This window comes from Gekko japonicus, unplaced genomic scaffold, assembly GCF_001447785.1.
Source record: "Gekko japonicus isolate JY-2015 unplaced genomic scaffold, Gekko_japonicus_V1.1 scaffold852, whole genome shotgun sequence".
NCBI lineage: Eukaryota > Metazoa > Chordata > Lepidosauria > Squamata > Gekkonidae > Gekko > Gekko japonicus.
This window is the reverse complement of record NW_015159739.1, coordinates 663,827-683,058: the sequence shown is the minus strand read 5'-3', so window position 1 is coordinate 683,058 and position 19,232 is coordinate 663,827. Positions and strand designations below refer to the sequence as shown.

Below are 19,232 nucleotides of genomic sequence, written 5' to 3'. Positions count from 1 at the left end.
TTAAAAAACTGTATGAGGTATTACGGACAGCAGATGGCACTACAGCATCACAGAAACATTTGCTTTGCCATGAATTCAATCCTGCACCAGGCAGGAATTGTCAAGGAAATCTAAAAAGGTTCACGTCATTTCATGAACTGGTAGACCTTAGTTTGGTCACAGCAGGTACATCATAAACAGACAAGTTCCTCATCAGCTTCTGTGAATGGCTGTTTCTTTCCAAATGCTCATCTTTGTTAGAAATATTAATGAATTGACGAAGGAAAATTACGCAGCCTAAAAATTTTGCATTCATAAAAAAATACCACTTTATGAGTAGTATAATTTAAGGTATCATGGAGAAAACGAATTGAATCAAAACTTTCTATAAGGAACTGACGCAAAAGCTGAGTCTCCCCTCCCCCCCATATATTTAAAAAGTTGGACAGAAAGTTAATCCTTGTTGAATCCAGTCTGCAGATAACCATTACTTAGAGCAAGCAAGGTGGGTAGCTTATTTGGCAGAGGACCACATTAAAAAATTTTTACAGCTGCAAATTCAAGCTTAGATTGCCTCCTTGTCCTTCCAGTCAATCTCCTCTCTTGACTTCTCATGTAGTCCCTTTTCATTCAGGCTCATCGGTTATCAATCCCCTTTGCTACTTTTCCCAGATCCTAGACCCATGAATTCTGCTGCTCAACTCCCTATATGTAGAGCATCTTTCCATAATCTCAACTTTTCCCATCACCTTTTCCTGAACTTCCCTAGTCTCACTTTACTTGTGTTTGTGCTGCTACCCCACTAACCACCCACAGTTACACCACTACTCGTTAATCCCCTACGTCCAGCTTGGCCTGTCTTTTCAGTCCAATACAGATCAAGCCCTCTGGATGGGGTATTCTTATTTTCTGTATAACACTGGCATATACGTGACATTGAGTGAAACAGGAATTCAGTCTTATCTTGAAGACAACATTTATAATAAAGTCTGGTAATCTTTAAAATGCCACTGGAGTCTCATGAAAGGCAGTGCATTTAACTTTATAAATATAGCTGCATAATGAATGTAAACTTAATGATGAAGTGGGCTGGAATAAATCTTGCCTTTCAAGTTCCACCAAACTCCTGTTTTATTCTTACAGCAACAGGCTAATCAGATACCTCTCTGGAATTAACATGACATTAAATGAATGGTAAATATAGTAGGAGCAGCAATGTACTTTTTAATACAAAATAAAAGCCAATATCATCAGAATCAAACAAGAGTGATCAGATAAGTAAAAAAAATCTTAAAAACCTCAAAGGCTATAAAAGAGTGTGATGATAAAGAAGCTGATTCCTGTTTTAAGTCACTTATGCCACCACACAACTGGATTCCTCCAATTTCCACAATGAAATCAACACACAAAAGTTACATTCTCAGAAAGTCAACAATTACATATTGGTATGGATCTCATGAAAACAAAGCTTTCTTTTTTGCCTTCTATACACGTGGCTTTCCCAGAACTGTCTTGTGTGAATAAAACTACTATAAATTAATGACAACACCCCTGGGTTTAATTCCAAGAAGGATAACGCCCCATAAAACAGCATCTCTGCAAGATGAATCCAGAAATCATTTCAAGTTACTAAAAATTCAAAGAGACATTAATTTCTTTAATAGATATTTGGAAGCACAGCCAAAGCATACAACTACTCCAAGGCGGTACAAAGTTTCCAAAATGAGGCAGTAGGCCAATAGGAATGAAAAAACCTAAATTGGGATCTGTCAAAACTACCAATTTTACAAATTATGTTGTTTCAAAAAAAGATGCAATAAGTACCTGACAACTGGCCACATGCGGCCTGAATAAAATAGAAGTTTTTGAATTACAGTCAGTTGAAGCATACTTGTCAGAAACAAGTCAGATCTATCTATAATGAGATAGCTTTACATTCAAAAACACAAAGTGCACAAGAACAATTCACAACCCTTTTTATAAAATTATATGTTTTGCAGGATTTGCAGTGTCTTTTTCTGACACGTCTAGAATAACTTAGGACCCTAACAGTTGTAAAAACATATAATGTCACCTACGCAGAATCCCTTGAATTATTTTATGGGCTGTGTTTTACACAAGTTGATTCCTTCAGCTGATGAAAGGGTCTGGAACCAATTCCTGAACAGTGTACAAGGCTTGTGTACTTATGAATTCAAGACTCATGGGGTAAAAATTTCAAAATTTTCAAACTGCATTCTTTCCCTTAACCACTGGTCATGCAAATCACTGCACTAATGCTAATCAGGATTTACATCTAACAAGAATCTCAAACCAAGACTTGGAGGTTGAAGGAAACTCTCCTTACTTTCCACTATGTTTAAATGTTGGCGCTGATGAACTATGGCTAAAGGAAACTGACCACAGAGAGGGACCGTGCAAGAATAGCGCCTGAGTTGTTAACTGCTATGGTTAATACAGAGCCAACATAGAACCAACATCATATTTACACTATCCCACTCTTTCTGTGTAAATTTTAAACTTGTGCTGAAGTTGCATTTCAGAAGTGCACACTTTTAAAAAAACTAAAAAAAACCCATCAGATTTTGAACTGCAGTTGAAGAAAAAAATGAGAAAACAGTAGGCATAGCTATTTTCTATACTACAGTACTGTATGTGGTAGAATTATCAGCTTAAATACTCTGTCCTCACTGCATGGTCATTAGGAACTTCTTCTAGCACTCTAATTAGATAAGGCAGCCTTTGAAGAGCATCAGCCCTTCTCATCAGACCTGCAAAATGTTAAATGAATGATTTTAGTACAAACAAAGATTCAGAAGCTCACCATGATACTTTGTAGTTTGCCAAACATATTTATAGGAATTATTCATTTTGCTAAGCATATGGCAGGAAATTACTACAATATGAAGGTCAAAAACAGAATGCCTGAACTTGATAATAATTCATGTGGTCCCAACAATAAATGAGGTTTGATCTTAGATTGCGTACCCATTAAAGCCAGCGACTATTTTCAGAATGCGTTCTTTCATCTCCTCAAAGGGAATGTACTCCACGTTGGGGTTAGGCGGGCCTCTTGGCTCAGGAGCAGAAGTTCTGAAGTCATCCATCACTTTCTCCAATTTGAAAATAAAATAGCCTTTGAACTGCGACCACTGAATCCTAAAAAAAGAAACACACAGCTTGCTTAACAGCATACAAAAAACCACATGCTAACCATATTTATATTAAAGCAATAAAATATGTGCAGCAGCGTTAGTTATAAAACTACCTGCAGGCAAGCAAAATCTTGCAGTGATCAAAGACAAGGCACTTTAATTTTTCTTCTAGCTTAAATACAAAATTGAAAAAATTAACAAAATAGGGCAGGATCTGTCATAGCCCCCCAGATAAAAATGCTAGTTTGACAGTAAGATTAAATACACTTTAACAAGATAAATAAGTGGAGCAATGGCAAAAGAACATTAGGATTACGTAAAACTACTGAGAATAGATCCCTCAGCCATCCAAGTCAGAGAGAACAATTTCCAAAATCCTCGCTTTCTAAGCATTTCAGCAGTTATTTTCCACAACTGGTTTCAGAAATCAGTCTGTGAACCACAAGTACTTGCAAGCAGTGTTCTCTCTAAGCTGAGTTAGTGTGAGCTAGCTCACAGTTTTTTAGCCTCTGGCTCACACATTTTTGTCTTAGCTCAGTAAGGATGGCTTAAGAGCAAACTAATTTATGCAGTACCCAAATCACTTGCTCACAACTTTAATGCCAGTAGCTCATAATTTTTGGTCACAAGTAGAATTTTTGGTCACAAGACTCCACAGCTTAGAGGGAACATTGCTTGCAAGGTATCTCATTTTCTCCTCCCCCACTATTTCTTCTTTCTCTTCCCTAAAAATGCTCAAACACTTTCCCTGCTTCTCTCTCCACCAACTACCCAATCTACCTTTATTTGCTCCCTTGTCCAACTTTCCCTCTTCCCTCCCTTGCAGCAGCCTCTACCCAGGAAAATTATGGCCCAGTTGTGTGTTGCTGACTGCTGGGTCTGGCCCAGTTGCACAGTGACAAACCCACAAGAACTTATAAGGGACACCTCATTTTCCCCTGTATCCTCTTCCCCACACTATTTCCTCTTTTCCACCTCTGGGCAACTATTCTTTCCCTTCTCCTGGTAACCCCTATATCTCCACCTTTCCATGCTTCCTTCTTTCCTTGCCACCCACCAACCTATTTTCCTTTTATCTGCCCCCCAAAGCTTTAGTTATATTACTTACTTACTTGATTTATACTTGCCTTTCTCCACAATGGGAAACCCAAGCAGCTCAACTCCATTTACTGCTCACAACAACTCTGTGAGATAAGTTAGGCTGACAACGTGTGACTGTCCCAAGGTCAGCCAGTGAGCTTCAATGGCAGAGTGCTAATTCAAAACTGGATTTCCCAGATCCTAGTCTGAAACTCTAACCTAGGGTTACCAGATGTCCTCTTTTTAGAGGATATGTCCTCTTTTTTGTGTGTCCATCCTCTTCTGGGTTCTTTTTACAAAACTGATGAAAATGTCCTCTTTGAGGGCTGGAAGGTTTGGAATATTTCTAGTTACTAGCAATTACCAGAACTTAAATAGTAGGGGTAATTAAAATGAGATTTGTCATAGTGATCCCTTGTTCGAAGTAGTCAGTCGGGATATTATTATTAAACAGTTGCAAGCAGCATGGCCTGCATAAGTCATTCAAGTCATATGGCAGAAAGATGCCTGGTGGTTGTTGCTGGGCATGGCCCTGAAGAGTCCCCCTCCCTCAAAGGCTAAAACTGCACTAGAAAATAATACACACACAAACACTTTTTACTGACAGAAACCGAGGACTGAAGGCTGGCAATATGGCTGTGGTTACCTAGTAATGGCCAATAAGGGAATTCGTTTCTTAAAGATACAGGTATCACATGTTATTTCTTCGGGGCAGTTAATCCCCCCTTTAAAAAATTTGGGCAAACCTGGGCATTTTTAAGATTCCTAGAAACATCTGTCTATTCATGGCTCCAATCTCTAGATTTAAGGATCCACAGATCTTGCCATGTTGAGAATTAGATATATTGTTATGTTAGTTAATGCCAGCATGTGAAGTTTTCAAGAAAAAAATTATTCACCTTATACCTTCAGTAATTTACACCAAAAATTCCCATGGCAACACAACAGATATCATAAATAATAGTACATTGGAAAAATTGATTAGGGACCTGACTAGAGGGTTAGTGACCCTGGACTTGGTTCCAAGCAGACACAAGACCTGGAACAAGATGTAAATGTTGCTGCACCGATTTGTCTGCAAAGCATTCATGTCAATGGAAAACTGCCATCAAATTCCAATGCAGTCACATTTGATTTTTAAAAAAGGCGCTTTACAAAAATGAGAGGACTATAAAAACAAAAATCAAGATAAATAGTCCAGTTGCTTCTGGGTGCTTGGAAGCTATCTTAAACCACATTAACTGAAGAACAGATTGAATGCATAGCTCAGGTTAGGAAAGGTACCACCAAAGCTTAAAGGATACTGGGTGCAGGCCTCAGATCAGGCCGGAGCGCGCCGGTACGTCGCTCTGGGAGAGAGGCATGGGGTCACATGGTGAAGCCCCGCCCCTTCTTCCGGCCACCCTCTGCTTCCAGCCTCATTCTGTTGCAGAACGAGGAAGAAGCAGGAGGGTAAGTCGGCTTCCTCCCCCCGTCTCTCTCTGCCTGGCCGAGGCTGCTCCACCTGGGTTTTGTCTATTTTAAACTTTTATACAGACAAATCTATCCTTTGACTGTGGTGCCAGAAATAAAGAGGCAATATCAGTCAGCTATTTCATAGCTTCTACATATCTGGGTACCAAATGTTTGATTTGTTGCTACTGACACTGATATCGGGAAAGCAGATCTGCAGTTGTCTTAGGCCAGAGGATCAGAGCTAGATTTTATTTAAAGGAGGCTTCTGGCTTTTACAGTCCCTTGTCTCTTTCTCTGTCTCTCTATCTGTGCACATTGATAACCCTGCTTTTCTTCCAAATGGGGACCCCTTCGGAAGGCTTATGTCAGGGGGTGTGGCCTTCTGACACACTTCCGGTGATGTCAGGGGGTGTGGCCTTTTGACACACCTGGTGATGTCGGGGGTGTGGCATATGCTAATGAGTTATGCTAATGAGCTCCTGCAGTTCTTTTTCTACAAAAAGACCCCTGACTGGGTGGTTAATAAACCAAGTCAAGAAAACCATAAATAGCAAAAGTTTGCCAGAGCTAAGTGAACAGAAAGGAGCACAGGTTCTGAAACAACAAATATGTTGACAATACGGCAAGCAAGCAAAATGAATCTGAGCAACAGATTGCTAATCAGATTAATGCAAACAAAAAGCAAATATACCAGGATCTGAGAGGCGGTTAGGTCTTTAAACAACAGAGAAGTGGAAGGACTTCTTCAGGAAAATACTGAGATGGCAAAGAAACATGAATTTTTGTTTTCACTGTGGAAAAAGCATGTACCAAGGGAACATGAGTATGGCAACTGTAAAGGAAAGTCCTGTTTCACCAGGCATTTGAAATTCTTTGAGAAGGTTAAAAAAACAGTTACAGTAAAAGCTATGATTTATCTGGAACTCTGTTTTATGGACAAATCTGTTACGCAGCATCTGTCATAAAGGGTACTGCAAACCTACCTTCAGTTGATTCCTGAAAATTCCCAGGGGAACACAGTGTCCTTTTGCCAGACTGGAATGTAGATGAGAAGAGGTGCGGGAGGAAATCACCCAGATTTCTTTCCCTCACACTCCATGGTTTCTTGATGGTGGCCGTTTGTAACCACTATCATGCAGTAGAATTACCTTTTTTTTTTTGTAACTATATATAGTTTTTTGGGGGAGGGAAACAATGCTCCCTCTAAGCTGTGGAGTCTTGTGAGCAAAAATTCTACTTTGTGAGCTACCAGCATTAAAGTTGTGAATGAGCGATTTGGCTACTGCATAAATTAGTTTGCTCTGGAGCCATCCTTCCAGAGCTAAAACAAAAATGTGTGAGCCAGAGGCTAAAAAACTGTGAGCTAGCTCACACTAACTCAGTTTAGAGGGAACACTGGAGGGAAGGAAGGGTGGTAGGTTTTTTTTTAAAATTATATAACCTATAGCTGGGTTTTGGCATCACAAATGGTGCTTCAGCACAAGTGAATGAAAATGTCCACTAGAACTCCATTGCCCACGGTGAATGAACATGACACTGAAAATCACACCTTTCATGGTGAAGGACGGCAGGATGTTACCTCTTGGACTAGTCACTCTGGGGCCCACTGTAGGAATTCTATGGCTTCCTGTGCAGATGAGTAGCCCCATATTGGGAATAACTGACTACTTAAAACAATTGGAATGGGGAATTTTGCAAAAGTGAAACTGGCCAGGCAAATCCTCACCAGCAGAGAGGTTGCAATAAAAATAATTCACAAAACTCAGTTGAATCTGACTAGTCAACAGAAGCTTCTAAAAGATCTCCAAGGCTACCAACTGTGAGTTAAGCAAAGCTCAGGTGAAAAATAAGCAAATGGTGCCTTGATAGTAATTGGAAGTGCCTAAGTTTGAAGCGTGGGGGGAGGAGTTTCAAGCCCCCCCCCCAATATGAGTAAACTGTAAAAACAGTTCTAAAGCGAAAATAAAAAGACTTTGAGCCAAACCAAGCATATAAGAAGTTAAGTGAACGCAAAAGCTGCTAAAATATATGAAGCGGAATTAAAACACATAACTTTTGCTTTGTTTTGTAAAACTTACTTCTTGTTGATATTATGGCTGGGAGAGGACGGAGAGCGCCCGAGAAAAAACATACCAACGACTCCCTCCCAGAACCAGGAAGCATCTACAGACTTCTCTTCGTTGTTAGCAAATGCACAGCGCCCTCTAATGGATCAGATGACTACTCTCAACACCAAACTAGATAATGTGCAAAAGCAGTTAAAGCAGATGGATAAGAGAACCACAGAACCGAGAAAACGCTGAAGAAGATGGAAAAACAGACTGAGGGTATTAATAAAAGAGTGGATGAAGCAGAGAAGAAGAGATCCTCGGATGAAACCCAACTAATACAGCTCCAGCTAGAAAGATCCATGTATGTTCTACGTTTCCATGGAATACCTGAGGATAAGAATGAGGACTTAAAGGAACTCTTGGCATAAGAACATAAGAGACGCCAATGTTGGCTCAGGCCAAAGGCCCATCCAGCAACACTCTGTCATACAGTGGCCAAAAATACCAGGTGCCATCAGGAGGTCCACCAGTGGGGCCAGGACCTAAAGTCAACAATGGGGAAATCCTTAAAAATCAAGAATGAAAAGATAAATATTTTGAAAGACATCCCATTTGAAGTAAGAAAACGGAGGAAACTATGCAGGATGCTTACTCTCTCCCTGCAAAAAAAGGGAACACCGTATAGATGGCTATTCCCAGAAGGGTTGAGTTTTAATTACCAGAATAAAAAATATAAAATTGACTCTGTTCCAAAAGTGGAAAGATTTATGGATCAAATGTTCAATGTAAAAAAAAGAGGCAGAAGGAAAAGAATCTAAAAACGGATGCGGAGGAAGAAGAGGAGTCCTACTCACAGGACTCAACAAGCCAAACTTCCTCGTCATCAGAATCATCTGAATTGGAGAAAGGAGTGCCCACTCCCAAACTGCAGAAAACGAAGAAATCTAAGAAGAAAGGACTCTAAAACTAAAGCATGAGTGCTAAGGACAGTAATTGTGCCAAGCTAATAACTTTATATTTTTATAATCGAACTAATCTCTGTATAACCTGTACTAATAGGTTAAAAATCTATTCTTTTAGCTTTTCAGATCGTGATTTGTATTAGTCTTTACCCTATCCCCATATCCAGTAGGAGATTTAGAATAGAATGGTAGTTTTCCTTCCCCTATCCACTAGACTATATGTATCTACATCTCCCTGACCCATTTCCCATAGTAATAGTGATAGGGCATTAGTATTCCTTTCCCCCATCCCATATTTGTAGTGTGTAGTATGTAGAAAATGCAAAAATAAAAAAAAATCCCCTTTGGGGGGGTCAAAAAAACAAAACACAGAAGCTGTTCAGGGAAGTAAGGATAATGAAGATTTTAAATCAATCAAATATAGTTAAATTATCTGAAGTAATTGAAACAGAAAAAAATGCTCTACTTAATAATGGAGTATGCAAGCGGGGGGGGGAGGTATTTTACTATTTAGTTGCACATGGAAGAATGAAGGAAAAGGAGGCAAGAGCTAAATTTAGACAGGACAAACCCTACGCCAGAGGATAAATGAACACAAATCTGACATCAGGAATCACAAGACTAAGAAACCTGCAGGTGAACACTTCAACCTTTCATGACGTCCAATGAATGACCTCAACATAGCTGTTTTATTACAAAGGAACTTCAGTAACAGAATGAAAAGAGAGTTACCTCCACGCCTGAGACGAGACGAATGGTGACTCTCAGTTTACTTACCACAATTAGAAAAGATTTATCTTTTATCCCCTATTTTGACATATTTATTATTTTGCTGTCCTTCCCCCCTCTTAATTAAATCAAAACAACTGTTGACACCCCCTCCCAGCCGTGAGCGCTGGCAGGCTTCTCCCGGAGTTCCGGGGGAAAGCAACTGCCATGGTGATCGCCAAGTCCGGGGAAAAATCCACCTTTGCTGGTCTTAAAGATGCCACTGGACTCTAAATTTGTTCTACTGCTTCAGACCAACATGGCTGACCACCTGGAACTATGCTGTTGAGGAGCGCAGTAAGATGAGGTGGGAAGCAGCCAAGCCAGACCAGAACAAGCTGAGACCACCATTTGTTGGGCAAGACAGCCCCACTCTCCCCTGTCGTCTTGCAGGTCCCCTTCCCTTGTGTGATGCCAATAAATAAACTAACATCAAGCTAGTCTGACAGTATCTTATTAGCTCTGTATAAATAGTAGATACACTGTGTTAATAATCCTTTAATAGTATACTTAATTTTTACACACAGAGAAAAATTCAGCAAACTCCCTGGAGTAAAACTCTTAACCAGCAACTCCCATTTCCCAGGGGGTGTTGGGGTAACCTAGCAAAATTTTACATAAGGATTTTCTAGTAGACATTCTATACTTGGACTTCCAAAAGCCTCTTGCCAAAGACTGTTAGTAAACTTAATCATGGGATAAGAGAACAAGTCCTCTTGTGGATTAAAAAATGGTTCAGGACTGGAAGGAAAGCACAGGAATCAATGGGCACATCTCACAATGGATGGAAGTAGGCAGTGGAGTCCCACAAGAATCAACTTTTTCTGATTTGTTCATAAATGATCTGTAATTGGAGGGGGTGAGCAGCATAGTGGCTAAATTTGCAGATGACACTAAATTATTCAGGTAGGTGAAAACCAAGGCAGGTTTTGAAGAACTCTAGGATGATCTCTCCAAATTATGGGTGACAACAAGGCAAAGTAAATTCAATGTAAGTGCAAGACAATTGTCACTGGAGCAAAGACCTTAACGTTGCATATATGATCAACACTGGAGCAAAACCGCCAACTTTATATATAGGCTAACAGGGTCTAAACTGGCAGGGATTGAAGGAAAAACATGACAGAAGTTTATAAAATTATGCATGAGGTAGAGAAGTGTATAAAAAACCTTTTCACCTTATCCTTAATTTTAAGTAAATGAAGTTGATGGTCAGTACATTCAGGATGAACTATGTCTTTATTCAAAAGAGTTAATTTTAACTGCCCAAAGCAATTAAAATGTGGAATTCACTGCCACCGGACATAGTATTGATCATTAACATAGGCCCCTTTAAATAGAGATTCATGGAGGATAGCTCTATCAATGGCTAATGGCCATGACTAACAGCATCTTCGAAAGGCAGTAAACTTCAGAATACCAGTGCCAAGAAGCAACACTGGGGAAAGACTTGGAGCCTATATCCTGTTTACTGGCCCATCAGATAATCTAGCCACTAAAACAGGAGGCTGGACTACATGGACCACTAGCTGATGCAAAGCACTCCTTTTACTATCACGTGCTCATCTGAACATCTTTAGCTATAAAATTGAAGTCATACACTTCACACAAAAAGTACACAGTCCTCAAAACAAGCAATACAAAGCACTAAAAGGAATGCAGTTTTGCAAATACTCTGCTTTTCATAACAAAGACTGCAGACTACGATGATGGATATACCTGTTTTGGTTATTTGTATGTCACCTTTTAGCCCCATTGTTGGCCACTAGGCAGCTACCAACAACAGCAAAACCCAATATTCAACACTAAAATCTCAAAAATGAAAACATCATAGCATACAGTAAACAAGAATCCATGAGATTAAAGGCCTTCACAACAGAAACAGTCCTTCTCCAAAAAGCCTGTAACAAAAGCTTTACCTCCTGGATAGACCCAGCCAAAAAAGTCTCCTGCTGAGTCCCAACCAAACTCATCTCAGACAATGCAGGAAGCCACCACCGATTGATGTGAGGGGGGAGGGTCCTTCAGGTACTTTAGACCCAATCTGTTGGGTCAAAACCAGCATCTCCAGTTTAAGCACTGTGTGCAGAACTGTGGAAATCATTTGTTCTTTGCTGTCAGCGCATAACATTACTCTTACCAACACTTGTGTCTCTTTGGACTATGTAAGCAGCTATCCAACATGGCTGGGGCCAGGAGGACTGTATTTCTAGTAAAATGTCAACCACCTAGTGAGCTTATGGCAGTGGTGGTGAACCTATGGCACAGGTGCCAGAGGTGGCACTCAGAGCCCTCTCTGTGGGCACACGTGCCATTGCCCCAGCCAGACCCAGACCATCATTAAAGTGTCGAATTCTCTGCCAAATAATTTTAAGTAAATGAAAGCATTTGGGATTGCTTTCCTTACTTTGTTTGGATCATCTTAAGTTAATGTATGAATTGTTTTTTCTAAAGTAAAACCTCAGTATCCAGGTTAAATTGCCGTGTTGGCACTTTGCGATAAATAAGTGGGTTTTGGGTCGCAGTTTGGGCACTCAGTCTCTAAAAGGTTCGCCACCACTGGCCTATGGCATGCATGACCAATGACTGCAGTAACCAATGTGTACCTTATGGCTCTGTTGTGTGCTTGCCACCTCCTTACTTCTTGCACCATCACAAGCTATTCAGCTATTGTTTGGCATAGTTATCCCTCTTACAAGCATGCAGTAATTGGGACAGCTCTACTTGTAATTCTGGGGTTCATCACTGCAGCTTGCAAAGGCAAAGGAGCCTCTTTAGAAGAAGGAAATTGGCAACCTCAGTCACATGATTTAGGCTCTGGTATTCCTGATGCTTTTCAATAAATGTGTGGATTGCTCTATAGCTGTTTGGGGTTAGCAGGTCAGTCATGTTTCTGACATGCTGTTGGTTCCTAATCCCAGCTGTCTTTAGCATGCAGTTCACATCAGGAGGAGGAGGATGGAATGCAAGGAGGTAACGTTTGCTCTTGCAAGGTGGAAAGGTCTTCAGGTTGTGCACACCTCATCACTGCTGGCATCTGATAAACCACCCATGCGCAAGGTCACTGGAATGAATGGCAACGAGCAGTGGTAATGAGCCCCAAGAATACAGGAAGGAGATGAAACATGGAGGCCTGGCCAGCCAAAATGATGGGCATATAGGGCAACCAATCAGCATATGCAGGCCATCCCATGATGATAACTGAAAGGGCAAAACTTCAGCTATGCTCCAGAGTCTAGCTAGACTTTTTCACGTCTCTCGCAATTTCACAGCTCTCACCATTGAGCTAGGGCCTTGGGGGTATGCCACCTCAGTGCCTTTACACTGTGCCGTGTTGTCTCTGCAGTCTTCCTGACCATGATCCATATGTCTGGTTTCAAGGACAGGGCTCCTAAGATCCACATTAACGTATTACCTGGACAGGACTGCCTTTGCAAAGGATAACTTACCTGTAACTGTTATTTAAAGAGTGGTCTTATGTGCAAACAGACATGGGACTGTGTAGGCACATACCAGCCACAGAGATGAAGAACCCAAAGCTTTTGAGAAGTTTCAAATCATTAAGAGCCCTCCTGCCTCTCACACCACCATTTTCTGCACAAACTGGCACTTGACAAAGGTAGTTTTCCCTTCACTGTCATGGAGACGACGGACCCTCAAAGCAAGCAGCTCATAGCCAGGAAAGGAGAGAGGGATGTGAGCCTGCACAGAAGACTATTCAATTATTATTATTTTATTATTTATTGAATTTCTGAACCACCCCATCCCTGAGTACATAGGGCTCTGGATGATTTACAATAGACTAAAACATACAATGATCCAGTTTGTGATGTCAAGGAGAGTTTCGCTACCTGGCTGGTGTACCGACCGCCTAACGTTCCAGCAGATACCCTGTCCGACCTGTTAGATGCAGTATCAGGCTGGGCATTGGAATATCCCAGGTTCTTGGTCCTGAGTGACTTCAATGTCCACACTGATGATTCAGTGTCTGTGCAACCCAGTGTCGTTCATGGAGGCACTGGGACTTTCCCAGTTTATATCAACTCCCACACACCAAGCGGGCCACACGCTGGATCTGATTTTTGGGATGGGGATGAGGATACACGTGGATCTGATGACTACAGATGTAGTCCCATGCAGCGTTGTCACCACCCACCAATAACCGGCCACATCCATCTGCATCAATGGGCTGGAACCTCTCAACTATAAGCTGTAACTACTGATTTTAAATGTTTATATTGTGCTTTAAATTTTACTACATTTATTGAAATATGATGTAACCTGCCCTGAGCCCATTCGTGGGATAGGTGGGATATAAATGCTAAAAATAAATAAATTTAAAATCAACAAATCAATTAATCCTGAATTTCACAATCTTCAGATATGTGTCTATAATTTAATATGAAACCTGCTCCGGACTGTTCTTCTGTCTCATGGGCAGGTTAAGAGGGAGGCAGAAGCAGGCAAGGTGGAAGAAAAGAGGAGGGTGCCAGCGATGATGGAAACCATTGCTCTCCTCAATCAAAAGCCTGGTGGAACATCTCTGCCTTACGGGCCCTGCGGAATTGCAAGAAGTCCCACAGAGTCCTGATGGAAGTTGGCAGAGAGTTCCATCAGGTCGGAGCCAGGGCCAAGAAAGCCCTGGCTCTGGTCGAGGACAGCTGGGTGTCTTTCAGGCCAGGGATCACCAGCAGATTACTCTCAGCACAGCATAATGTTCTCCCAGGGACATATCAGAGGAGACGATCCCAAATACACTGGTTCCAGATTGCTCAAGGCCTAAAGGTCAATACCAACACCAACAGTTACAGGTAAGTCAACCCTGTTTTTATCTTTGAAGCTACTGTGCAGTCCCCCATGGGAGAACAGCAAGCTCAGTTACTGCGGAGGTGAGTGTGGCCTGTAGCACTGCTTTCCCCACAAGTACCTCATTCATGGAATTCACATTGATGGAATAGTGCTTCAAGAATGTGGACAGAAACAACCAGGTAGCAGCCCTGTGCATGACATCCAAAGAGACTCTACCGAGAAAAGGACTCTGGTGGTGTGAGCTCTGAATGGGAAAGGACATCATGTCAGCTGCAAAGTATGAGTGTTAATTGCCCATCCCTTGTTTTGACCAGAGACGCATACAAATTTTGTTCCTTCCGAAAGTCCTTTATATGTTGCAAATAAAAAAGCAGCAATATCCTAACATCTGATGCGTGCAAAATCTGTTCTGCTTGTGAAACCAGGGTAAACAAATACTAGAAATATTATGCCCTGAGAAGGTGGAATTGAGAAAAAAACCTTTGGGAGAAAATACATACAAGGGCAAAGGGTTGTCCTTATGTAATTTGCGAACGGAGGGTTACATCATAGGGCATGACGTTCTCCCACTCTGCAAGCCAAGGTGATGGCAACCAAAACCAATCTTGAATGATAAAATACACATCACACCTAGCCAGGGACTCAAAGTGTTTAAAGATTAGTTTACTCCACTGGAGATCTGCGGAAATTATTGCAGGATATAAATTAACTAAGCCTTTCGAAAACCTCCTGGATTGAGGAACAGAGAACACCTTCCATGTTGTCATGGAAAGCCAAGATCACTGCCATGTGTACATTCAAGGAAGTTATCACCAAACCCACATCTTTGAGAGACAACAAATATTCAAAAATGCCTGATGGGAACAAGCATCAGGATGGACTCTACTGAGGATTGCCCAGTCAATAAACCTTTGCCACTTGGCTGAATACAATTTGCAGGTGGCTGGTTTATAGACCAAGATAAGAACTCTGGCTACTCTTGCCAACTGATGAGCTAGTGATGTACCAGCCATGCTGTGAGGTTTAGCAACCTGACTTTGTGATGGAAGAGGAGGCCTTTGTGAACCATGAGAAGCCTTATGTGAACTCCCTCTGAAAGGTCCCAGAGGATGGAGAATATGTGGCTATGAGAATGCATGCCGAGTGGTCTGCTTTCAGTTTGGCCATCACCGTTGGTTATGAATGAAATATGAATGGCCTGAAGGGAGATGTTCCTCTGAATGGCCCACTGCCAAATGAGGGTGACCTCTGAACACTACGCTGGAAGGAGAGCTGCAAGAGATCAGCATACTTGATTGTTCTGATCTCTAGATTCATACGCAGTGCAGACTCCCTCTCTGACCTTAGTGTGAAAGGAACCATAATGCACCCCCAAACCCCTAGGTAGGCATTTGAAAACATCTCCACATCATGTGGACACCTGTCAAATTCTCAGCCTTTTAAGAAGTTGGAGTCCTGGCCCTACCAGTTGAGCGACCTCAGGATATACTTAAGAATATTCAATGAGGGTCAAAATTAATTATGAATTTTCAAATAAAAATAAACCAATTTTGCAAAAGCCTCATATGAAGCCTTGCATGAGGAACCACTGCTGTGGTAGAGGCTATTAACCCCAGTAGCTTCTCAACATAACCTTTTAGAATCCCTAAGAGGAAAACAGGGCACTCAGAGACTCGATGGCATGGGTCCTCTCTTACAGTAAGTATGCACAGCCCTTAATGGAATTCAGTAAAGACCGTATATGTCCTATACATAGAATTGGTGGCAAATGAGATTTTTCCCAATTACCAGGCCCAATGACTCAAGAGGGTTTATAGCTAGAGGTATATGAACAACTAGGGGCTCCTCCAATGTAGCAACAAAAAGCCAAGCATCCAACTATGTATAAAGTGTACAGACTAAGGGGGGCCACCATGGCAGATACACAGTAAGTAAAGACCCTCGGAACCATAGCAAGCCCAAAGGGCAAAGAATGTGTACTCATAGCATATGCTTCCACACTGAAGCCTCAGATATCATGAGGCAACTGAGGAGCCTGCTTACTCCACTGTTTACCCTGCTACTTCCTACTCCAGTGCTGTGGAGTATAGAGGAGGGAGATATTGCTGCTGCTTTTGTTGGGTGGGCTGGTACTTCTAGGTCCATCAACCTTGGCCCTAGTGTCATTCAGTAACACAGTAGAACTTAACCAGGAATGACACCTTAGAACCACCCCGATGCTACTGTTCAACTGAAACAGTACCAACTGTTGTTTCTATAGCTTAACTCCTTCTGCATGTAAAACTTTTGCAATGGGCCATGCACTCCCAAAGGAACATCTCGTAATAGCCCATTATAGCAGTGAAAGTGGCAATTCTATGATCTAATGCCCAAGAAGAGTAAATTTTATGAGGCCAAAGTATCAAGCTTGCAGTCTTCTTTGTCAAAGGTGGTGGTGGGGAGTGCTATCCAGCTCTTTGTCTAGAGGGCAATACTTCAGCTACCAAAGAATTAGCCAAGGGATGTTGAAAAAGGAAAGCACACCCTCTTTTCTGAGCCTAGACAGGTTTATCCAATCTTTTAGCCAAAGCAGGGGCCAAGGCAGGTTTGACCCATATGCTTGGCAATCTCCAGTAGTTCCTACATCATGGAGAAGGCTATGGAGCTTGTATTAGCCCTGTAGAGAACTTTGAGGATAGGATCTGAGGAAATTTTCTCTTTGATCTCTTTGACCTTTCTTCTGGCCACAGTGAGCAGTGGCCAGGAGAAAGTGTGGGGTGATCTCCTGGGAGAAAGCTGATTCCCTTGCTGGCAGGGAGAACCTTCTCCACACAGGCCCAGCTGTTTTGGGCTTGCTGGCACAGCCCTTTAAACAAGCAAGCCCAAGACAGCTGGGCAGGGGCACACCAGCTCAGCTGCCTCCAGCTCCTTGGTGTAGCCCCTTTAAATGGGCTTCCTCTTGCAGCCCGGTTTAAAGGGGCTGCAGGAGGGAGCCCAAAACTGCTGAGCTGGCAAGGAGAGCTGCACAGCCAGAAGAGAAGATGGGAAGCACCTTCCCAGGCGATTCATCCCCCTTTCTCCTGACAGCCAGGAGAGAGGGAGATGGGAAGCCTCTTCCCCGGCAATCCCGTCTCCCTTTCTCCTGGCCAGGGCAAGCCTCGGCCACAAGAAAGGTGGAAGGGAGAAAAGTGGGGAGTACCTTCCAGGGTGATTCCCCTCCCCTTTTCTCCTGGCCAGGGAAAACTGTGACTGGGAGAAAGGTGGGAGTCTCTTTCAGGGTGATTCCCACCCCCTTTCCCCAAGCCGCCTCGAGCCATGCCAGGAGATGGGGGAAGGGAAGTCCTTTCCAGAGCAATCCCCGCCCCCCCCTTCTCCCGGCTGCAGCGAGCCATGCCAGGAGAAAGGGGGAAGGAAAGTCTTTTCCTGGGTGATTCTTGCCCCCTTTCTCCTTGCCATGGCCAGGAGAAATGGGAAACTGAACTTCATGGAATGGTTTGGTTCGGGTGGGGCCTGTTTGGCTCAGTTCAGTTTTGGAGGGGGGTGCCCTGAACCTGAAACAAAATGAATAATCTTTTGTAGGTTCATGCCCATCCCTATTTCCAAGTACCAAAAGATTCAGGTAGGGGAGCAAGAAGATCTGTTCCCTCTAAGGCTAAAAGCAACACTGCCCAAAAAATAGCACAACACTCAACATTTGTTATTACTTGAAGAGTTACAAAGGACAGAGTCCCTTTCTACCTGCCATGCCCTCTGTTCTCATTTCAATGCTACGAATTTCTCCACCAGTTCTCTTACTTTATTGTTGCACTTGTTCATCAGGCCCTAGGACTGAGCTGCAAGAAAAGCAACAAGAACTTTAGAACGTGTTTTTAAAAGGAAAACAGATGAAATTGGCTTTGAACCTCTAATATGTTTCTGAATTATAGTGGCACAATTTCCAAATGACCTTAAAAGAACTAATTATTGGACAATACGAACTTTAAGCCATTCTTATCTGCATGTGTTCAAACTGAGCTGAGTACTTTTATCAGTCTGAGAGACTGTTTCACTTGCTGGCCAGTTTCACCCATAACTTGATTCTGCCTACTGACGTTTTCATTCTTCTTGTTACCATGGCTTCACCACAACAATGCTTTAACAAGCCTCTCAGAGGAATGTACAGAAAACAGTACAGTAGCACATTCAGCGACTAAGGGCTATACTTTAATGTAAGAACAATTAGCACAAATCCTTTACGTATCACGATTGCTTTTCAGAGTTATCCCCAACTTTGGCCAGATTATGCTGAATGCATGGACCTATATGCAGTCATATAAAACCCCAATGTTTCGATGCACACACAATGAACCAAGCCATCTTGCTATTCCCCTAGTATTTAAGGCAACTGTGAGCAGGAGACGACAGCAGGACAGAAACTGGGTATATCTTCTGCTTCCAAACTGCTTGGAGATCTCTCACCTCCAGGGGTCATTTCGTAGAAAAAGAGGTGCAGGAGCTCATTAGCATAACTCATTAGCATAACTTATTTGCATATGCCACACACCCCTGACATCACCGGAAGTGTGTCAGAAGGCAACACCTACCGCTCAGGCTCCACTGGACAGTTTTGTATTGCTAGCTATTAGGGGGGAGGGGACGCACAGATCTGCCCTTACAGAGGAAGGAGAGCTTGTACCGGAATAAAACTTGGTCTTAAAGGTGCCACTGGACTGTTTTGGACCAGGGGACCGGGGGGGAGGGCCTGGAGCTTACCTGGCTGCATCTTGCTCCTCGTGGCCCAGGGCTGCTGGGAGCAGGGGTGGGGCTTGTTGCATGTTCCCGCCCCCTGGGCTCTTTACTGCCGGAGCTCCGCTCCTGTGCGCTCCTGCAGGAAATTACCCCTGCTCACCTCATAATTTAATGTCACAACTAGAAACGCACACCTTTTGTATTTTCTTGCACCGGGGGGAGGAGAAAGTTTGGTGGGCCGTCGAGGCTTCGCCGCCGGGGGGGGG

The 19,232-nt window shown here is 42.5% G+C and overlaps 1 protein-coding gene across 1 annotated transcript in view; it reads right to left on the bottom strand.

Annotated features, from left to right (window-relative positions):
* PPP4R2 (protein phosphatase 4 regulatory subunit 2) overlaps positions 1-19,232 on the bottom strand; it is a 52,747-nt gene that overhangs the window by 16,700 nt on the left and 16,815 nt on the right. The window contains exon 3 of the mRNA XM_015429494.1: positions 2,968-3,138. Coding sequence (XP_015284980.1) covers positions 2,968-3,138 — 171 coding nt within the window. The remainder of the gene's footprint in view (positions 1-2,967; positions 3,139-19,232) is intronic.